This window comes from Rutilus rutilus (assembly GCF_951802725.1).
Source record: "Rutilus rutilus genome assembly, chromosome: 9".
Lineage (NCBI taxonomy): Eukaryota > Metazoa > Chordata > Actinopteri > Cypriniformes > Leuciscidae > Rutilus > Rutilus rutilus.
Window position 1 is genome coordinate 6,697,509 of NC_140223.1, and position 23,458 is coordinate 6,720,966.

Genomic DNA, 23,458 nt, shown 5'->3' on the forward strand with positions numbered 1-23,458 from the left:
ATGGGGGGTGACGTCACAACCAGGAAGGTATTAAAGCACCCCTGAACCAAACAATGTCAGCTTCTGATAGGCTGAAGTAAGTCATGAAGTATGTAAGTGAAGTGAAATAAGTTATGGCGGAGCAATGCAGCATCTCGTTCCCTCTTCAGGGAACCGAGGTTACAGTCGTAACCGAGGCATTCCCTTTCAAGGGAACTGGGTTTGCATTGTAAGTTATGATACTATGGGAAAGTTAATACCTACTATGCCATACTGACCAGTGCTTGTCTAGTGTGAATAAAATCTGGAGCGCAACTAAGACTGAAGCACCTGGAAGCCAGGGGTGGTGCCCAGGTCAAGGTCATAGAACCTGACGAATGTGTGCGGAGAGGACCAGCCCGCTGCAGCCCATACGTCATGAAGAGAGGCCCCAGAAGGCTTTAGAAGCCGCCATACTCCTAGTAGAATGGGCCCGGACAGCTAAGGGAGAAGGCTGACCGGCCAATTCATAAGCAAGAGAGATAACCTCGACAACTCACTTACTCATTCGCTGCTTAGATGCTGGGTACGCCTTTCTGCGACCCAAAGCATTCAAAGAGTTGATCAGATTTACGCCACACGGCAGCTCTGTGGACGTAAGCATCAAGCACCCTAACCAAGCAAAGCACATTTAATTTCTCCTGGTCTGGGCGGAGGACAGAAGGCCTACAGGCCTAATCCTCAAGGTTCCACGGAGGAAACGAGATACTAATGGGTCTCTTTTCAAGGATACACCACTCAAAGGAGTGTGGTAAAAAGGGCCAAATAAACCTTAAGTGTAGAAGGGGATAATCCTGTAGAGAAACGCTCTTGCAGAAACTCTAGCACTGTACCAACCGGGCAGTTAACTGGGTCTAAACCTCCGTTGTGAAACCAGCCTCTATGAGTTGGTCAATGACTCTATGACTCAAACGCACAACTTTCATACCTCTGGATGGGGGTTAAATATTTAGCCCCAGCCAGACACAGAAGGTCCCTCCTGATCGGAATCTCCTTAAGGGAGCCATAGAGGAGGGATATCAAGTCCAAAAACCAGATGTGAGTTGGCCAAAGAGGAGCCACCAACAGTAGATGGGCACCCTCCCGGCAAACTCTCTCCATAACTCCCGAAAGCAGAGCGATCGGGGGAAATGCATACAGGCATAATGGTATTCAACACTAGTGGGGCTGGATGGCACTAATATGTCCTCTTCCACTTCTCTTCCTCCTCCATAGAAGACTCACCACCTCAGGGTAAAGTCTCCATTCCTCAGGCCTCAGCCCTTGTCTCAACCTAAGCGACCACCGATGTGTTGTCTAAATGGACAAGAACATGTCCCCCGTAGATCAGAAAACGCACTTCAACAGACCCTGGGATGAGTGGCCCTCCAGGACCGCTCCCCAACATTTGAGAGAAGTATCTGTCATAAGTATCACGTGACGACAAGTAAGTCATAACACTGGGCCTTTGGACAAGAACCAGGGTTTCCTCCACATCGTCAAGGAACAAAGACATCTTCTTGTAACCTTGATCATGTGGAATGGATTGACCCTCGGGGAAAATCCCCTGGTCTTGAGCCACCACTGCAGGGGTCTCATGTACAACAGGCCAAAATGTATGATGTTGGCTGCTGCTGTCGACAATCTTTGAAACTGTTTGACAGTGTGTGACTGGCCTAGTTTCAGCTCTTTTAATGCTGAGAGGATTATGTGTGCAGGAGAGAAACGTGCCTGCATCATCACAGAATCCTCCAAAAAGGTGGTTCTCTGTACTGGAGAAAGAACAGTCTTCTTTGCGTTCTGCCTCAACCCCCGCTCTTTCATATGAGCGAGGACAACATTTCGATGTTAAAACGCCATGTGCTCTGAATGAGCTAGTATCAACCAATCGTCGATGTAATTCAACACACGAATGCCCTGGAGTCGCAGAGGAGCCAGTGCAACATCCACGCCTTTCTTGAAAGTGCAAGCTGACAGTGCTAGCCAAAAGGAAGAACCCTGTACTGGAACACTTTGCCCCCTAAAGCAAACCTGAGGAACTTCCTGTGGTTTTGAAGGATGGATATGTGGAAGTATGCATTTTTGAGTTCTATCATGACAAACCAGTCCTCTGTACTGATTATAGTCACGATTTGGCGGGGAACATTTTGAACTTTAGCTTTTGGCCGCACGATTTACATGGTGCAAATAAATCGGACATTCTTTTTTGGAACAATGAAATACCGGCTGTAAAATCCGGATTCTGGTGGGGAACACGTTCTATGGCCCCTTTCCCCAAGAAAGTTCTCACATCTTGTTCCATAACCAGAAACTTCTCTGGACCCACCATAGTGGGCAGAACCCTGTGAAAGCAAGGAGAACGAGAACAAAACTGAATTCTGTACTACATTTCACTACGTTCCCAGATGTACACTGGGATACTGACTAGTTGGGTTGGCAGAACGGCCCCCTGAGGGCACTGGAGAGAAGTGGGCACTGTAAGATGAGGTGTGAACCACTTCTCCTTGAATGGGCCTGCCCTCAGAGGTCTGCACTGGCGTTAGAACCTCTTAGCTGAAGCCTTCCTTGTAATGATGACATTCCTCAGATCCGTTTTATCTTTGCCAGGTTGAGGCTTCGAGCGCTTACCCTGCCCCCATTCTTTCTGCGGTGGTGCACGAGAAACAACACTTTCTGTTTTTGTTGCGCCCTGTACGAAGAGCTTGAGTGCGCTTGGGGCTGCTTCCGCCCAGTAGCCTTTTGAGACCTTTGATCGACAAGGGGAGACCTGCTGGAATGCCACTACCTGATTTTTAGCCTTCTGGAACCTCTCGACGACTGAATTAACGGAGTCGCCAAAGAGTCCCACAAGAGAAAGTGGGGCATCCAACAGATATACTAGTCACTTTCTTTAATGTTAGATTAAGCCACAAATGTCTCTCTGAGGCTTCCAGAGCTACCATAGTATGGCCAATAGCTCTGGCCCTCTCCTTGGTAGCCCGTAGAACCAGATCAGTGGCTGGATCAGTGGCCCTCATCAAGGTCTTTAAGCAAGTCGGTCTGTTATGCCTGCAAAATGCTCATAGTATGCAGACGTGCATCAGACTGACCTGCTGCTGCATAAGCCTAGGTAAGGGCCTTGAGGGATTATGCTGAATTAAGGGAAAGATCGCTCAAAAGCACTTGTTGGAGGGCCCCACAAAAACCCCCGTGCCAGGATGTGCCTATAGACGATGCTCAGTTGATAGACGCACTGCGCTGATGCGCCGATAGACGATGATCAGAAGAGGTTTTCCCCGAATTTTTTTACCCCATTACCAAAGAGCTGCGAGGAAAATAAAAGATTAGTTAGATTATTTTACTCCTCATTTAAAAAACAACTTGATTAAAACGAAATACTTCTCTCTAATTTTTTCACTACTTATGGGCCACAAGAGAAATATTAAGAAAATAAATTAAGACAGTTAGCCTAGACCTATATTTACATTTACATTTAGTCATTTAGCAGACGCTTTTATCCAAAGCGACTTACAAATTAGGACTAAAATTAAGCGAGTCATCATGAAGAGGCAAAAAAACAACAACAACGCAAGAAGTGCTCAAAATACGAAGTTCAGGCATTATTCAGAGTAGCATAAGCACGATAAGTGAGGTTTTAAAGGGAAAGTTTTTTTTTTATTATTTTTTTTTTTATAAAGTTAAGTGCTCACGGAAGAGATGGGTTTTCAGCTGTTTTTTTAATGTTGTCAGGGATTCTGCATTCCGGATGAGGGTGGGGAGAGTGTTCCACCAGCATGGAACTGTGAATGAGAATGTTCTGGAAACTGATTTTGTGGCTTTCTGTGATGGAACCACGAGACGTCGCTCGTTGATCGATCGTAGGTGTCTGGTAGGGATGTAGGCTCGTAGGAGTGAGTGAAAGTAGGAGGGAGCTGAGCCTGTGATAGATCTGTAAGCAAGCGTCAATGCCTTGAACTTGATGCGAGCAGCGATAGGTAGCCAGTGCAGAGAGATGAACAGAGGAGTGACGTGGGCCCTCTTGGGCTCGTTGAAGACAAGACGAGCTGCAGCATTCTGGATCATCTGTAGAGGTTTGGTTGCACATGCTGGAAGTCCGGCCAGAAGAGCATTGCAGTAGTCAAGCCTAGAAATGACCAGGGCCTGGACGAGGAGTTGTGTTGCGTGCTCAGTTAGGAAAGGCCTGATCTTCCTGATGTTGTGCAGCGCAAACCTGCATGATCGAGCTGTCTTTGAAATGTGATCTGTGAAGGTCAGCTGGTCATCAAACGTTACTCCCAGATTTCTGACCGACCTTGATGGGGGGATTGATGATGAATCAAGCTGGATGGTGAAGTCGTGCTGTAGAGATGGATTGGCAGGGAGGACGAGAAGCTCAGTCTTTGCCAGGTTGAGCTGCAGGTGATGTTCCTTCATCCATGTGGAGATGTCTGCCAGACAGCTTGAGACCCGTGCAGCTACTGTGGGATCATCTGGTTGAAATGAGAGGAGGAGTTGTGTGTCATCAGCATAGCAGTGGTAAGAAAAACCGTGTGCCTGTATGATGTGTCCCAGTGATGTAGTGTAGATGGAGAAGAGGAGGGGACCAAGAACTGAACCCTGGGGAACCCCTGTGGTCAGTTGATGTGCTCTGGATACCTCGCCTCTCCATGCGACCTTGAAGGACCTACCTGTGAGATAGGACTCAAACCAGTCGAGTGAAGTTCCTGTGATGCCCAGTGATGAGAGGCTGGACATAAGGATCTGATGGTTCACAGTGTCGAAGGCAGCAGACAGATCCAGGAGAATGAGGAGTGAAGATTTGGAAGCAGCTTTTGCAATCCATAGGGCTTCTGTGACCGACAGTAATGCAGTCTCAGTTGAATGCCCTTTCTTGAAGCCAGATTGGTTGACATCCAGCTGGTTGTTTAGAGACAAGAAGGATGTTACTTGGTTGAAAACAGCTCTTTCAAGTGTTTTCGCAATGAATGGTAGGAGAGAGATAGGTCTGTAATTCTCTACAAATTATGTGTTTAGTGTTGGTTTTTTAAGCAGTGGAGTAACCCGAGCCTGCTTGAATGCTGTAGGGAAGGTGCCAGTATGGAAGGATGAGTTGATGATGTGTGTGAGTGCTGGTAGAAGTGTGGGAGAGATGGGTTGTAGAAGGTGTGAGGGGATGGGGTCTAGAGGGCAGGTGGTAGGATGACTGGAGAGGAGAAGTGTAGATACTTCTTCCTCGGTTAGCGGAGAAAAGGAGGACAGAGGGTTATTGGCTGTGGAAGGGGTCAGTCTGGGTTCCTGTGTGTGTGGAGCTGAGAATTGACTGCTGATAGTTGTTGTTTTGTTGGTGAAGAAGTTCGCAAAATCGTCGGCAGTTAAAGAGGAGGTGGGTGGTGGTGGAGGTGGACAGAGGAGAGAGTTGAATGTCTTGAAGAGTAATCGTGTGTTGGGGGAGCTGTTGATCTTGTTGTGGAAGTATGAAGATTTTGCAGCATGAACATCAACAGAAAAGGACGAGAGGAGAGATTTATACATACTCAGGTCAGATGAGTCTTTTGATTTGCGCCATTTCCTCTCTGCTGCCCTGAGTTCGGTCCGGTGTTCGCGAAGAACCTCAGATAGCCAGGGGTTAGAAGGAGTAGCGCGTGCTGGCCTGGAGGAGAGAGGGCAGATATTGTCTAGAGAAGAGGTTAGAGTGGAGCATAAGGTATCCGTTGCAGTATTCACATCCAGAGATGAGAATTGTGAGGGTGGGGGAAGAGAAGATGACACGGCAGAGGAAAGATGGGAGGGGGAAAGTGAGCGCAGGTTTCGCCTGATGGTAACTGGTGGTGGGGTTGGTGGTGCCGGGGTAGCGAGTTGTAGACTGAAAGTAATGAGGAAATGATCTGAAACATGGAGAGGTCTCACCAAAATGTTGTCTGTGGTGCAGTTGCGTGTGTAAACCAGGTCCAGTTGGTTGCCTGATTTGTGAGTACCTGTGGTGATGTGTCGTTTGAGATCGAAGGAGGCTAGGAGATATACCATATACCACACCTATATACCATCATCAGCATGTTGAAGTAGATTCAGCTCTCATCGTCTCTGAAAGAATATATGAACCGTTAATGCAGCGTCAGATGTTTTTGCTTTCACTTTCTGTAGTAATTAATTGACTGAGGTTTGAGACTTCTTCACCACCATAACTTTAGAGCAAAGTATGCACATTGCTTGTGTGATATCCACTGACTCACCTTCATGGTTTAAAATGTAAATATTTCCAATACTGTGTGAAAATTTGCTTTATCAATAATTGTTCAAAAAATGATGGACAGAGATTTAGATTTTACACACGTCATTCCCCGTGATAAAATCTATTAAATAATTAAATAAATGAGTAGCGAAACAAGTAATAAATCCCCCCCCCCCCCCTTATTTTGACACAGCACGAGTGATAACCTTCACTAGCTCTTTGTACCCAGGAGAGTAAAGTGGCGAATCTTCAGACTCTCCTGCATCGACTCTCAGTACACCAGCCTCCTCAGAGGAAGATAACTGAAGCACCGGGCCCTCACTCAGGGTGGAAGAAACCGCAGAGCGGGCTTCCTGATCCTGAGAGAGGAGATATATATTTATATAGGCACACAACCCCAAATATGACAGATAGACAGTGTTGGGGAAGCTACTCTGAAACTGTAGTTTGACAAGCTACAAGCTACTCGTAAGTTAAAGTAGTTAAACTACAGTCAAGCTACCCTTTTGGAAAAGTAGTTAGCTACACTACAAGTTACTATCAAAAAGTAGCTAGCTACATTGAAACTACTTTTGAATGTTCATTACTTTTTTTTTTTGAACAACGAATATTATAAATAACTGAATAAGTGTCTGAGGAATGTTTTAAGTAAAATATTTAGTGTTTAAAACAATGCAATACAATTATGATTTCAAAGAGTATTGTTTTATTACACAATTAACGTTAGTTGTTTCTCCATCCTCCAAATCTGCCGCCACGTCTTGCTCCATCATGGATAATATGGGTGTGTCAACCCACTTCTGTACGTGAACCGTTAGCCGCAAGATGCGTGATTAAACAACAGGTGGCGGTAATGGCAAAAAATTAGTTTGTAATTTAACAAGAAGAAGAATATCCTTGCATCGCGCTGATTCGCGCAGGCTCGACAAAACGCAATGTAGCTTTTGCTCGCGCTACACCGCTACTTGCTGCAAAAAGTAGTTAGCTACTGGAAAAGCTACACTGTTTAAAAAGCAACTGAGCTACTGCCAAGCTACTGAAAAATGTAGTTAAGTTAGTAGCGTCGCTACTTGTAGTTAACTACTCCCCAACACTGCAGATAGAGTAACACAGACCGCTTGCTGAAGAACAGAAGCTGACATTGTTTGGTTCAGGGGTGCTTTATACCTTCCAGTTCATGATGTCTCCCGCCTATGACGTTCCGCCACACCATTGGACTGATTTCACACGTGCTTCAAGACGCAATCACGCAGAGGTGTTCCCATAGTGTCGTAACTTATGACACAGCACAAGTTCTCTTGAAAGGGAACAGACAATTTGTAGTTTTTAAACAAAAGAAAAACTCCAAGGCACTCTCCTGGAATATTAAAAAATGCCTTTAGGCAATTTGTAGTTTTGCATGGGAAGAGTTTCAATAATATGTTTGTATTTTAATTTTTAATATATAATTTAAGTACTAATAACTCTGATTTCTGCCTTCTGACTTCTAGTTTTGCCTAAGTTTGAAGTTACTCTAAAAAGCCCAAATAAAGTAAGTGTTGAAGAAGAGGAACTGATAATTGAGGTTTGCGGAGAGTGAGTGGTTTCTTTTTATTTCCTGCATTAAAAAAGCAACGTGCTCTTCCGTTCACACTTTCATTTAATTGTTAATGGTATTATTATTTTTTTTTAACTCTTGGGTCAGTTTCTTACTTTAACCCCCCATCCTAATATATTAGTTTCTTAACTCAACCCTGGGCTGTAGATCAGTTGCTTGTACCTTTTTCACAGATACACTTATGGACAGCCTGTACCTGGTAAATCACGGGTGAAAGTGTGCCGTGACTGGCCCAGCGATTTCTATAAAACAGATTCAGTGTGTTTAGAGGAAACCATTGAGGTATGTGAGTTGAAACGCAGTACATTATCTTTCCTCCATTTATCTCATTAAACCAATCTTCAGTTAATAGTTATTTTTGTGTTCATTCATTATAATTAGACAAAAAAGACAGGCTGTGCCATCCATACCTTAGATGCATCACTCTTTTTTAACTTCGAACCACATCAACTGATGCAGAATTTTCTTCACGTTGAGGCAATGGTTACAGAAGAAGGAACAGGTGAGCTGTTCAATTTGGTCAGATCTCTGTTACCTACATTTCTTTTATTTCTCATTTTCTCATTTCTTCATTTTACTTTTATTTGAAATAATATTTATGTAGGTGTTTTGACTATTTACAGAGATCACCATGACAAAATCTGAATCTGTATCTCTCACGTATGAAATTGGTAAAGTCATATTTACTGACCTGCCCAAAACATATGAACACGGATCAGTTATTGAAGGAAAAGTACGTCTAAAATCCATTTGTCTCAGTTTAACACCAGTGATATGTACGGAATTATTCCTTAATTGATTCCTTCAAAATCTTATTTTCAACAGATAAAACTCTCAAATTTCAAAGGTGCACCAATTCAAAACAAAAAGGTTTATCTTATGGAGGGTCACATTTGGTCCACAAAACTGCTCCTAAATCTCACTACAGACAGCGATGGACTGGCCAACTTCTCTCTTAATACATCCAGTCATTCTAAAAGTGATATTGATCTAATAGTAAGAGAGATTGTGTTCACTTAGTTTTATTTTGTATTGCCTGAAGAGTTTAGTTACATGAGTTATTTCTGATTCTTTGTTATCCAGGCAAGTGTCCATCAAGTGATCTTTGAATACTACCTCGACAAAGAGCCTTACTTCGCTTTCGATAAAAAAACAGTCAAGCTCTTCCAACCTGCCTCTCCATACACCCCAACACGAAGTGAATTGATTATAGAGAATACTGAACAACCATTAAAGTGTGACTCTGAGTTTACAGCCACCATCAAGTATTATTTTGTTGGAGAGACAATTAAAAACTTCAAAACTGACATCGTCTATATGGTGAGAACATGTGCAGTATGTACATTATCACAGAGATGTTTTTGTTTAACAGTATTATTTGGCTGCACTAGTCAGTTTGTTATCAGAGTGTCATCTGTCTGTTTCAGGTCTTGTCCAGAGGAGTGATTGTTCATCATGGATATGAGAAGGTTGAAGTGAAGATTTCTGATGGAGCAAGGGGCTCAATGTCATTCAAACTGTCTAATAGTGCAGATCTGGCTCCTGTAATGCAGATTCTGGCGTACTGTGTTTTTCTCCCCAGTGAAACGGTTGTGGCTAGTAGCAAAGATTTCAACATTGAAAAGTGTTTCAAAAACAAGGTATGCATTGTAGCTTTAGAAATGAGCGTCTTTAAACTGTATTACTGACTCCTTTTAATAAATCCTATTCCCTGTATGTCACAGGTATCTCTGCAGTTTTCTCCTGCTAAAGCAGTTCCCGGTGAGAAAAACACTCTCCAGCTCTCAGCTCAGCCTGGTTCACTGTGTGGCCTCAGGGCTGTAGATCAGAGCGTCCTGATCCTGAAGTCAGGAGAACGTCTGGATACTGACAAGGTCTTGATGCTTTAAGATTCAGTGTTGATTAAATGTGTCTCTTCATAGTGGGAATCTACAGTGGGAATCGTCTCGGTTACATATGGTAACCCTCGTTCCCTGAGGGAGGGAACGGAGACGTACGTCGTGGTGAACGACGAATAGGAATCTCGCTAGAGAGGCCAATCTACTTCGAGTGAAACTAAAACAAGCCAATACACATTGGCGTGCAATCATTTGCATCAGCTGCGCAGCCTCGCAGCGCGGGTATTTAACGAGCAGCTGGTGTGATTGCACTTCAGTTTTTTGCTGAGGAGCCAAGCCTGAAAAGCTGGTCACCCCGGCGGGTAGCAGCAGATGTGGCGACGGGACGTACGTCTCCGTTCCCTCCCTCAGGGAACGAGGGTTACCATATGTAACCGAGACGTTCCCTATCGTCCGGTCACTACGACGTACGTCGTGGTGAACGACGAATAGGAATCCCTAGTAAAGCGCCACAGCTGCTGCACCCCATCCAGCGCCCCGTGTAAGCCTCCACACCTTCTTGCCTGGAAGGACGATAGGAGAGGGCTTACACCGAGAGTATCCGTCACTGTTGTTCCGTTATAACCCATACAGTGAGTTTATTGGATAACACTGGGAAAGCGTGCCCGATCTGAGGGAGGGGAACGCTGCGGGAGCCACATTCTTAAGGAGAGTTATGTGGGAATAGACATATGGACTAACCCAAGGGTTGTACTGCATATGAATAATGGGTGACTTAGCCCAAGGGAAAGACACAGGCTTCCGTTTAGGAGCAGCCGTGGAGAATATACACATATGGGATCCCCGTAGGGTCACACATATGGGACCCAGCCTAGACCCGGATCTCAAGGATTCAGCGGATAAGGCCTGGCACTGGACGCTCCGCCATGTCCGTGCCGAGGGTGTTGGAGGACTCAACAGGTTTTGACTCTGGAGCAATAAGGGTGCACAGTAGGGTGCAGCAAGCCGACAGAGCCGGTACTCACAGTGCTTCTACCCGTTTAGGGTGAGAACACGGGAGGACACAGGCTCTACACGTAGGCTATAGAATCTAGCGAACGTGTTAGGTGTCGCCCAGCCCGCAGCTCTACAGATATCTGTTAGCGAGGAGCCACGTGCCAGCGCCCAGGAGGATGCAACGCCTCTCGTGGAGTGTGCATGCAACCTGAGCGGGCAGGGCACGCCTTGAGCTTGGTAAGCCAAGGCGATGGCATCCACTATCCAGTGGGCCATCCTCTGCTTGGAGACAGCCTTTCCCTTCTGCTGGCCTCCGTAACAGACAAAGAGCTGGTCTGAGGTCCTGATGCTTCGAGTTCTGTCCACGTACATACGCAGAGCGCGAACGGGACAGAGCAAAGCCAGGGCTGGGTCTGCCTCCTCCAGGGGCAGCGCTTGCAGGTTCACTACCTGATCTCTAAAGGGAGTGGTAGGAACCTTGGGCACATAGCCAGGCCGGGGTCTCAGTACAACATGGTTGTCACCCGGCCCGAACTCTAGGCACGATTCGTCGACCGAAAATGCTTGCAGGTCCCCTACCCTCTTGATCGAAGCCAGTGCAATCAGCAGCAAAGTCTTCAAGGAGAGAAGCTTTAAGTCTGCTGACTGCAAAGGCTCAAAGGGAGCATCCTGAAGTGCTCGAAGCACCAGGGAAAGGTCCCAAGAGGGTATGGAGGGGGGGCGAGGAGGATTTAATCGTCTCGCCCCCCTAAGGAACCTGACGACCAGGTCGTGCTTTCCAACCGTTCTGCCATCTATGTGGTCATGATATGCTGAAATAGCAGCAGCGTGTACTTTAAGGGTGGAGGGAGACAGCCTTCGCTCCAACCCTTGCTGCAAGAAGGAAAGCACTGACCCTATCGAACATCTTCGGGGGTCCTCTCTGCGGGAGGAACACCACTCGACGAACAGGTTCCACTTCAAGGCGTACGCACGTCTCGTAGACGGCGCTAGCGCAGAAGTGATGGTGTTAAGTACCTCTGGGGGTAAGTCACCTAGAACCTCCGCGTCCCGTCCAGGGACCAGACATGGAGTTTCCAGAGGTCCGGACGCGGGTGCCAAAGGGTGCCCCGTCTCTGAGTCAGAAGATCCTTCCTCAGAGGAATGGGCCAGGGAGGGACTGTCACGAGGAGCATAAGTTCTGGGAACCAAGTCCGGGTGGGCCAATAGGGAGCCACCAGAAGGACCTGCTCCTCGTCCTCCCTGACTTTGCACAGGGTCTGTGCAAGTAGGCTCACTGGGGGAAATGCATATTTGCGGAGGCCCCGGGGCCAGCTGTGTGCCAGTGCATCCGTGCCGAGTGTCGCCTCGGTCAGGGAATAAAACAACTGGCAATGGGAGGTCTCTGAGGAGGCAAACAGGTCTACCTGAGCCTCTCCGAACTCTCTCCAGATCAGCTGAACCGCCTGGGGGTGGAGTCGCCATTCTCCCGGGAGCACAGCTCGTGATAGCTCGTCGGCCACACGGTTGAGCACACCGGGGACATACATGGCTCGAAGCGACCTCAGATGCTTCTGACTCCAAAGGAGGAGATGGCGGGCGAGTTGCGACATGCGACGGGAGCGTAGACCACCTTGTCGGTTGATGTACGCAACGGTCGCAGTGTTGTCCGTACGGACCAGCACGTCTCTGCCCTGTAGCGGCCTTTTTAGGCGGCTCAGAGCGAGACGAACTGCTAGCAACTCGAGGCAGTTGATGTGCCAGTGCAGTTGGGGGCCCGTCCACACCCCTGATACTGCATGCCCGTTGTACGTGGCACCCCAGCCGGTGGCAGAGGCATCTGTGAACACCACAGCATGCCTGGACACCTGTTCCAAGGGGACTCCTGCCCGAAGGAACGAGGGATCTGACCACGGACTGAAGGTCTGGCGGCACTCCGGTGTGATTGCCACCCGGTGAGTGCCGTGATGCCACGCCCATCTCGGGACTCGGCCGTGAAGCCAGTGCTGAAGCGGTCTCATATGAAGCAGCCCGAGCGGAGTTACCGCTGCTGCCGCTGCCATATGCCCCAGGAGCCTCTGAAAGAATTTCAGTGGGACCGCCGTCCTGCCTTTGAACGTGTTCAAGCAGTTCAGCACCGACTGAGCGCGTTGCTCTGTGAGACGCGCCGTCTGAGCGACCGAATCCAACTCCATACCGAGATAAGAGATCCTCTGCACGGGGGCGAGTTTGCTCTTCTCCCAGTTGACCTGAAGACCCAGCTGGCTGAGGTGCCTGAGCACGAGGTCCCTGTGTTCGCATAACTGATCTCGAGAGTGTGCCAGTATGAGCCAGTCGTCGAGATAGTTGAGAATGCGAACGCCCTGTTCTCTCATGGGAACAAGGGCCCCCTCCGTGACTTTCGTGAAGACACGGGGAGACAGGGCCAGCCCGAAGGGCAGGACCTTGTACTGATATGCTCGACCCTCGAATGCAAAGCGCAGAAACGGCCTGTGTCGAGGAAGAATCGAGACATGAAAGTACGCGTCCTTCAGGTCGATCGCTGCAAACCAATCTTGGGGACGGATGCATTCGAAAATGCGTTTCTGCGTAAGCATTTTGAACGGTAGCTTGTGAAGGCTCCGATTCAAAACTCGCAGGTCCAAGATCGGTCGTAACCCACCTCCTTTCTTGGGTACAATGAAGTAGGGACTGTAGTGCCCTGACCTCATATCGGCTGGAGGGACCGGCTCTATCGCATCCTTCGCCAGTAGGACTGCGATCTCCGCGCGCAAGACATGGGCATCGGCTGCTCTCACTGTAGTGGAGTGGATGGCCCGAAACTTGGGGGGACGCCGGGCGAACTGAATCGCATAGCCGAGCCTGATGGTCCGAATGAGCCAGCGAGACGGACTGGGGAGCGCTAGCCAGGCTCGCAGAGACCGTACAAGCGGGACCAAAGGGACCGTAGGCGTACCCGGAGTGGGGCAGCGAGGTGGAACACAGGGGCTCGGCTCGGGAGGCTCTCTCTGGGAGGCAGCCCGTAGCGGAGTCTGAGTGTGCTGTGCAACACTTACCTGATTCCACGAGGCCGGAGGTGCAGGAGGCGGCTTGGTTGCGTTCTCGAACTGCACACTGCTGCCTGCTGGCGATAGAAGAGGCGGATGAGAGTGGTGAGGATTCTCTCCCCCCACTGCTCTCCGGGCCCTCTTCGGACCCAGAGATGGAAGAAACTGCTCTTTTATTGAAAATTTGGGTACCGCTGGTTTTGAGGCCAGCGGCGGAACAAAAACAAAAGGAAAACAAAGATTTTCCACCCGGCCCTCTTCCGGGGGATGGAGCGATGCAGTCATCGTCTCCTGGAGAGCAGTCCCTGCCATCTCTGGGTCGCCCGTCCTAGGGCCGCTTGCTCCTGGCCTTGCCGCCCTTCTTAGCAGGGTCCTGGACGGGCGGGGCGGTCCGCCTGCGACTGGCTCCACGGCGCCGTTTGGATGGAGGCTGCTGCTGCGGCGCGGGAGCAGGGGCAGACGCAGGAGGCCGCCCTCGGCGACGAGCAGACTGAGGAGCCGCAGGCGGAGGGGTAGGAGCAGCAGCTGGCCGCCGCGGCAGGATGTGACGGATGGCCTCAGTCTGCTTTTGTACAGCCGAGAACTGCTGGGCGAAGTTCTCGACCGCGTCGCCGAAGAGGCCGGTCTGGGACACGGGGGAGTTCAGGAAGCGGAGCTTGTCAGACTCCCGCATGTCTGCCAGACACAGCCAGAGATGGCGTTCCTGGACCACCATGGTGGACATCGCACGACCCACCGACCGCGCGGTCACCTTCGTCGCACGAAGCGCGAGGTCCGTTGCGATACGAAGTTCCTGAAGAACTTGGGGATCATGACCACCCTCGTGCAGGTTCTTCAGTGCCTTGGCCTGATGAACCTGCAGCAACGCCATGGCGTGCACGGCAGAGGCAGCTTCCCCACAGGCCTTGTAAGCCTTGCCGGTTAGATCCGACGAGTACTTACAGGCCCGTGAAGGGAGACACGGTGGAGGGTTCCACACGAGCCCGACCCCGTTGGCGGCCCGGGAAAGCATGGCCATCATCTCCGGGTCCGTCTCAGGCATCGTTGACACCCCCGAAGGAGGCAACGGCGCCGAGTCGTCGTCCGCAGAGAAGTCTGACCCACCCTCCGATGCCGCGATCGACATCTGGTCTTCACAGGGAGCCCCAAAGGAGACAACCGGTACACACCGCGAGGATGGTCCAGCTTTCTCCAATGGGGGCTCAACTGGCTGCGGAGCATGAGAGGGGTGAGGGCTCCTAGGGGGTTGGTTCCCCGAAGGAGACGCGCTCACCGTAATCCTCAGGTCACCCATGTCACTGCCCGCAGCAACCCTCTGAGGAGGATTGGATCGAGGCAGCGGCACGGGGACTCCGCCCCTTTGCAGGAACAAGAGTCTCGACCGTAGCTCCGCGATGGTCATCTTCCCACAATGGGTACATGACTCATCCACAAACGCTGCCTCAGCGTGTTCAATACCCAGACACACGAGGCAGCGCTTGTGACCATCCTGTGAACCCAGGTAACGACCGCATCCAGAAACACACAGATAGAAAGTCATCTTTTTTTTTTGAAAAAGATGCTTTTCTATCTGTGTAAGCTCTTTTTAGGGACTGCTCTCACTGGTACGAAACACACAGGGGGAACAGACACTGCGAACACAGACGGGAATGTGCACCCGTCTGTGCGCTGTTACCAGCTGTGATAACAGCCTTTGAGCGCTCGTGGCGCACCTTACCAGCCGTTAAAACAGCTTTTGTTTGCTCAGTTTTTTTTTTTTTTTTTTTTAACAGAAAGACAAACAAACACAAAGAAGACTGTCCCCGCTGCCGTGTTGTGACACCCGCACCGAAGAGAGATCCAATGGCTCGATTCCACTCTCAGAAGACGCATCGAAGTGCTTGGCTCCGAAGCAAAAAGCTGAAGTGCAATCACACCAGCTGCTCGTTAAATACCCGCGCTGCGAGGCTGCGCAGCTGATGCAAATGATTGCACGCCAATGTGTATTGGCTTGTTTTAGTTTCACTCGAAGTAGATTGGCCTCTCTAGCGAGATTCCTATTCGTCGTTCACCACGACGTACGTCGTAGTGACCGGACGATAGGGAACTAATGATAACAGACTTTACTTATTGCTGCTATGATCCATCAGCTGACATTTTGATCTCAGGAAATTTAGCATTAATCTTAATTCTTTCTCACCAAATTGGAAATACATTTTTGTTGGAAATACATGTATTATTTAGAAATCATACTGATAGTGTGTGAACATGGTCCCGTCACAGATCTTCAACCTGCTGCCAGTGCAATCGTGGTCAAATTACCCTGAGACTGTTGAAGATGACGAGTGTCCGTATATGCGTTTTTGGAGATCCGCATTCACTTATGAATCCTTAAAGGTAACAGTTGGATTATATGTGTGGCAGTGCAGTAGATAATGATTGAGAGAGTATATACTGCACATGTGTAAGTAAATGCATAAAAAGCCCTCTTGATTTTACTGACATTTAAAAGTAATTTGTATTTTCATGACTTTTATTGTGGTTCATCATTGCCATTTGGCAGAGAGTGGGATTGAAGATGGCAACTAATTTGTTTGTGGAACTCCCTCTGTGCGAGATGGGTAGGTACATGTACTGTTATTACAATCCAAGCTGTAATGTTTTAATATGTTGGTGCTTGTTATGAAATATATTTCAAAAAATCAAATATATTCAATTTGTGAAATTGTGAAACTCACACAAATTCCACAATTATAGAGATGTTGTTACAGTAGAATGGAGACAAGAGGCGTGCAGATCCATATGCAAAGCCTTTTATTTACAAGAGATGTGTTTAGATCAGACAGGGGCCCAAACAAAGGCAAACAGGTATGAGATGGACAAGACAATGAGCATTCCAGGGACAGGCGAGGGTAAACAAACGAAGACCGTAATCCAGTGGATAAGCGAAGAGAATAAAACAGCTAATCATACTAAAGCCCAGGCATCAAGCAAACAATATCCAAAGGGCAAGACGAGAGAGGTAATCTAAGGCGAGCAAGAGTCCAGAGCAGTATAGGCTAACAATACTCAGCAATCTGTGAGCTTGTGGATCAGTGTTTGATAGTCCCTGTGATTGACTACAGGTGTGGAAATAATTAAAGCCATGGAACATGGAAAATGAAGTCCAGGGTAACCTGTAACTTAGTGTGCAGTTAAAAAAAACTGCACACTAAGGGTTAGTGAACTTTAAATCAGTGATAATATTGGTAAGATAAACTCATCTAAAAAAAACTATATAACTTTTGTAAGATAAAATTAACACATTCACTTTTGCAGCCCTAAAATACTAAAACTAAAATTAATCTAAATAAACTGAAACGTTTAAAATATGTGAAAATATGTGTATTAAAATAATGATCTACCTTACATTTTCTATTTACTTATGACTGGATATAGAATAGATCATTTTGACATACTCTTCACATACATATCACTTAAAACTACAAAATATCACTTTTTTTCCAGTTTATTACAGTTTTGGGCCAGCGCCTCACCCACATTTTAGAGAAGAGTTTGAAACACCTGGTTCTCCAGCAGTGACGATTCGAACTGTCTTTCCAGAAACTTGGATCTGGGAACTTGCTGAAGTGGGGTATTTAAAGCATAATCAGTCAGCCTGATCTCACACACGAAACGTACATATTTAGACGTAAATAAAAACGATCCAATTCGTACATATATTTACGTATTATAGTGACTTTTACGTATCATATGGACGTTATTTCAGGTTCGATACGTATCTATATTTACGTATTACAACTTAAAAAACGTATAGATTCAACGTATATCCATAAATGCATGACAGCCTGGTCTCATTGTTAATACGTAATTTTCAAAAATAGAAAACGTACGTTTTATAGATAAATGGAAGATCCCTTAACCCCACTCCCAAACCTAAACATAAAGTTAGCAGCTAAGTTACCCATTTTATACAGAATATAAAAAGGACAAAACGTACAGAGATGTGTTTGAAATGGCAATTTTATTAACAATATAGCATTAAAAGTTTTTTTAGCAGCTAATCCTACTCCTACCCCTAAACCTACCCATAACAATTTCTTAAAACTACATAGGCTACAATTATGAAGAAAAATTACAACATACGTGTAATCACAATAATTTATTTATTGCGAACATGTCAAAACCGAGACCAAGAGACTGCTCCGGTACAGAGCAGAACTTAAGTTATTAATCCAAGAAAATGTTAATCCGGCTTCGCTCTGTGTGAAGGCGTGCGCGCTTCTCCATTTCAAATGTAGTTTACCGACTGAAATACGGCATGTCGCAATCTGTGGCGAGAGCCAATGAGCGTTTGATATCACTGCCGTAAAACATGTCGTAACGCTTCTTGAGGGCGCAATTTTTGAATTCATCACGAGCGCGGAATTTGACGGTTACAGATTGCGCTGCTGATAGCCTGTGAAATGGAGATGAAGATCACTCACTGGATAAAGGGCTGAATTTGGATCTCTTTCTTGCAAACGTATGGATTCTAAACACAGGCTATCAGCAAGCCTGTGTACGGATCTAATTCCATCGTCAAGTTTGCGGACGACACTACGGTGATTGGTCTCATCAGCAACAACGATGAGACTGCCTATAGGGAGGAGATCAAGCACCTGGCCACATGGTGCACCGAAAATAACCAGCTCCTCAACACCACCAAAACGAAGGAGCTCATCGTGGACTTCAGGAAAGTGTCAAGAGGCACACACGACACCATCCACATCAATGGAATGGCTGTTGAGCGTGTCTCCAGTTTCAAGTTCCTGGGGACCCACATCTCGGCGGACATGACCTGGACAACCAACACCTCCAGCCTGGTCAAGAAGGCTCACCAGCGCCTCTTCTTCCTGAGGACACTGAGGAAGAATCAGCTTTCCTCCACTATCCTGGTGAACTTCTATCGCTGTGCAATAGAAAGCATCCTGACCAACTGTGCTACAGTGTGGTATGGGAGCTGTTCTGTTGCAGAGCGCAAGGCACTGCAGCGGGTGGTGAAAACCGCCCAGCGCATCACTGGGACTCCACTACCTGCCATCGAGCACATCCAGAGGAAACGCTGTATGCATCGAGCTCGCAGCATCCTTAAGGACTCCTCTCACCCAGCCCACAGACTGTTTTCTCTCCTGCCCTCCGGCAGGCGTTTCAGGTGCCTCCGGACCAGGACCAGCAGACTAAAGAACAGTTTTTTCCCCAGAGCTGTCTCTTTATTAAACTCTAACCCTCATTGATCCCACTCCCCTCATATACTGATTGACTCTCCTCTCCCTCCTCACACCTGCCTCCATTTTGTTATTTGCAATACTATAATGTTCATTTGCACTGCTGACTGTTATTACAGTAACAACTGTTTACATATGCATCTTGCACTACTACCTTGACTGGAATATGCTCATTTGCACTGCCGACTGTTTATTTACAGTACCGACTGTTTATATACATTGCAATATCGTACCTTAACTGTAATATGCAATTACTTTCCACTGCACTCACTCGGATAGCTTCTGTCCAAACTTTATTTGCACTACTTTAAATCCATTGTTATACTGCTCATTAGCCTAACTTATACATATATCTATTTGTAAAATTCTGTTTATAGTAATAGCCATCTGTATATTATGCTCACATTCTGTTTATAGTAACAGCCATCTGTATATATATTCATAGTACATATCTATCTGTAAAATTCTGTTTATAGTAACAGCCATCTGTATATTATATTCAGTACATATCTATCTGTAAACATTCTGTTTATAGTAATAGCCATCTGTATATTATTATATTCAGTACATATCTAGCTGTAAATTCTGTTCACAGTAATAGTTATCTGTATATTATATTCATAGGACAATCTATCTGTAAATTTTTGTTTATAATAGTATTCAACTCTATATTTATTCAGTACATATCCATGTTCTGCACTTATGGAACCACTGTATATCCTGCACTTGCTGCTATTGCACTTCTGGTTAGACCTAAACTGCATTTCGTTGCCTTGTACCTGTACTTGTGTAATGACAATAAAGTTGAATCTAATCTAATCTAATCTAAAGATTTGGATTATCAAGCTAATAAAATTGATGTCTTTTGTGAATTTATGTTGGGTTTTGGTGTATTATTGTTCTATTGGAGAAAACGCATTTTGTGTCTCACTGTAAATAAACTAAATATTACAAAATGGTTAAACGATTAAATAAGGTATTTTTAAGGTTTTAAAGTGTATTCTTGTGTAACTGCATGTAGGCTAATCCTCCGAAACGAGTTTGCAGCAGAAGGCACGAACAGAGCGAATGGTTATTTGCCTATTTCTTGAGTCAACTGCATTTAATAATAATAAATGCGACTGAAAACGTAATTGATAAGACATTTGAATGCAATAGAGTCAAAACATTAATGCCACGATTTTAATATGCATAAATAAGAATACGTACAAATATGTACGTCGGTAGAGTTGTTCATACGTAAATAATTTACGTTTTTGTGCTGTTAATACGTAAATATTTTACGTTTTAGAGCTGTAAATACGTCAGTATTATACGTTTCTGTGTGTATAAAACGTAAGTAAATGTACGTATGGTAGAATTACACTTTACGTAAAAATACACACGTATTCTCATGAGATCACGTTGAATCAGTACATTTAACATCATATTAATCTTATTATTTATATTTAATACATCATCTCCTCCCCTCTCGCCCACAGGACAGAAAATACCTTGCTTGCTTTTGTCGTGGAAATTCTTTCTCAACTTTAAATAATAATTGTAAGACAGTAGGACATCTCAAAGGTTAATAAAGATCTTTATTTCTTGCAAGAAATTGACATTCACATTCAGAACGCATCTGGTATGAGAAGGCCCCGACTTCTGCTTTTTGCCCAGCTTATATACACAAAACACATCCTGGTTTTCTCAAAAGATCGCCTTCGTTACCTTAAAAGGATACATCTTGTTCAAAATCTTTGTCTGGCATAAATTATATCTAAACAAAACAATATCGTGCCAACATACAAGTTCCTGTTTTTAGCTGCTGCTCAAAATTCACACCTTTTGTCTATCTTTATTTTGATCTGAGCTGCGCACATATTTTCACACTTGAAGTCCAACAATAGGTCACTTGAGTACTCTTAGTCTCTTTGCTACTAAGTCTCCTATAACTCAAAACATTTTGTCCCTGCAAGCTTGTCTTAACTTATGCTTTTCTAAACACTTGATTACACATCTTTAATAACGTGCTTTAGCTTATATGAATATATTTCTTTAAATGCTCATGAGTAAAAATAAAGTGAAAGATGTTAATACAAGCTGTACACTTCTAAAAGTAAAAACACATCTAAAAGTAAAAGAACACATCTAAATGTAAAATTTCTATCACACTTTGCAGATTCTTAATCCAGTTTTTTCATCATCTGTGTGCTGAATGTTGTCATTTATTACAGGAAAAATGGCTGAGTCAGAATCAGATATGCCTATTGTTGTAATTCCTCCACAGGGACTCTGGATCAGCTCAGGTTCCTGTCACGGTTCCTGACACCATCACCTCTTGGGAGACGGAGGCCTTCTGCCTGTCCTCTGAAGGTCTGGGTCTGGCTCCTCCTGCTCAGCTGACAGTTTTCCAGCCCTTCTTCCTAGAGCTCTCTCTGCCTTACTCCATCATCCGCGGGGAGATCTTTGAGCTGAAGGCCACTGTCTTCAGCTATCTGTCCAAGTGCATCATGGTGAGACTTCAGACGCAGTCTAATCAAATCATATCAAATATGCCACTAATCATGTGTGTATGATTGACAGGTTAAAGTGTCTCCAGCTCCTTCCTCAGACTACACTCTCAAAGCCTCCTCTGATGATCAGTATTCATCCTGTCTATGTGCTAATGGAAGAAAAACCTTTAAATGGATCCTCACTCCCTCTGTTCTTGGTGAGTTTTCCAGTCTGAATCAGTAGCCGCCTTTTCATTACAGATTTGCACAAAACTTTTGCAATGTTTTTTAAATGTTGATAAAAAAACTAGGCTATTGCAAAACGATGGCGTTTCCGTTAATCGATGTTATGCGACTAAAACGTTATTTTTCCCTCTCACGATAAGTCATTCCAAATATCATTGCAATGGATGTTGGTAGTTTTACATATATCGCAGCCACCGCACTAGCCATTGTTTTTAATCGAAGGAGACGTAGACGTGTTATCCAAGCATTATTGGCAAGGGAAGATGTTAATGTAAATGTTAAACATGCAATTTCACCGCGTTTCAATTACCCTTCAAATTGCACGAATTGAAAATGCGAATTGAAAATACACCCATTAGAAAGAGAAAGACCATTTTCCATTGAAAATAAAATGTTTTTATTCTCGCATGAGGAGGTTTTTCAGGCTGCTCGAAAAAGGAATATATTGCTAAATATTTCGCTCCTAAGAGGCTTTCCTTGCCATTAAAGCTTGGATAACACGCCTACGTCTCCTTCGATTAAAAATAATGACTAGTGCGGTGGCTGCGAAATACGTAAACCTACCAACATCCGTCGCCATAATTTTGGCTTCTTGCAAGATGAAAAAATTATGTTTTAGTCGCATAACATCGGTTAATGTAAACAGCATCAATTTCACAAAAGAAAATATTATTATTTAGAAAATACCGCAAAAGTTTTGCACAAATCATAATGGAAACGTGGCTACAGAGGAACTGTGAATGATAGTGTGAAGAATAAGTTCAGGTCACCTGTAAATGTGAAAAAACTGTTTCCATTAGTTCGCGAAAAATTCCTTTTTCGAATTGCCTGAAAAACCACCTCATAAAAAAGTTTTTTTCCGAAATGGACGTGTTTACAATGGGAAACTTAATTTGTAATTTTCAATTTGCTCAGTTTGAAGGGTAATGGAAACATGTCTGTTTCTCAGTTGTATATTCACGTTTGTCTTGTGTTGTAGGAGTCTTGAATATTACAGTCAGTGCAGAGGCAGAGGCGTCCCAGACTGTGTGTGACAATGAGATTGTGAGCGTCCCGGAGAGAGGACGCATTGACACGGTCACACGAAGTCTGCTCGTACAGGTCAGCACACGTCATCATTTACTCATGATCTTAATGCTGCTTATGTATGATGTGTTGATGTGATTGATTTCTGCTGCAGGCGGAAGGAACTGAAAAGACAGAGACTCACAGCTGGTTACTGTGTCCAAAGGGTTAGTCTGCAGATATTTCAGATGTTTTGGTGTACAAGCGCTGATAATGCTGCAACCCTCTTTGTCTTCTAAACACAAACTCCAACTTCATGAAAATAAGTACACATTGCATAGAGGACATTTTGAGGACACACCAAATTTGAGGACCAATAGAGGGAGCCAAAATATACTCGTATGTATCGGACATTTTAATTGAGAAAGCTGAAATTTGTCAGCCTTTCATGACAACTGTAGTTTAGTTGTTCAGCTGTGCCAAATCTTGAAATTGTGGCTATTTTCTCCCCTTTTCTAAAGTGCTTGAATCACAATAATTCCTGTTTGTGATTATATTATTATTATTGGGACTTCACCGCAGGGGCGTAGCCAGAATTTTATTTTTGGGGGTTCCATCTTAAAATGAGGGGGCAACTAATATATATATATATATATATATATATATAGCCTATATATATATATATATATATATATATATATATATATATATATACTGTATATAGCCTAGGCTATAGCAGCCTACGACATAGCTCGGCGATTACTATCTTTTACAAATATATGAAGAGTTTGGTTCCAAAACGCGACAAATGTTATATATTTAGGT

General features: G+C 45.3%; 1 protein-coding gene across 1 annotated transcript in view; it reads left to right on the forward strand.

Moving 5' to 3' along the window:
• The window catches only part of LOC311296620 (alpha-2-macroglobulin-like), a 39,434-nt gene that overhangs the window by 2,509 nt on the left and 13,467 nt on the right, over positions 1-23,458 (forward strand). Inside the window, exons 7-21 of the mRNA XM_084418465.1 lie at positions 7,696-7,780; positions 7,976-8,084; positions 8,184-8,304; positions 8,426-8,535; positions 8,628-8,798; positions 8,886-9,122; positions 9,230-9,442; positions 9,527-9,676; positions 15,925-16,038; positions 16,205-16,262; positions 17,149-17,275; positions 21,178-21,403; positions 21,474-21,600; positions 22,608-22,729; positions 22,809-22,860. Of these exons, the coding sequence (XP_084274591.1) occupies positions 7,696-7,780; positions 7,976-8,084; positions 8,184-8,304; positions 8,426-8,535; positions 8,628-8,798; positions 8,886-9,122; positions 9,230-9,442; positions 9,527-9,676; positions 15,925-16,038; positions 16,205-16,262; positions 17,149-17,275; positions 21,178-21,403; positions 21,474-21,600; positions 22,608-22,729; positions 22,809-22,860 (2,022 nt within the window). The remainder of the gene's footprint in view (positions 1-7,695; positions 7,781-7,975; positions 8,085-8,183; positions 8,305-8,425; positions 8,536-8,627; positions 8,799-8,885; positions 9,123-9,229; positions 9,443-9,526; positions 9,677-15,924; positions 16,039-16,204; positions 16,263-17,148; positions 17,276-21,177; positions 21,404-21,473; positions 21,601-22,607; positions 22,730-22,808; positions 22,861-23,458) is intronic.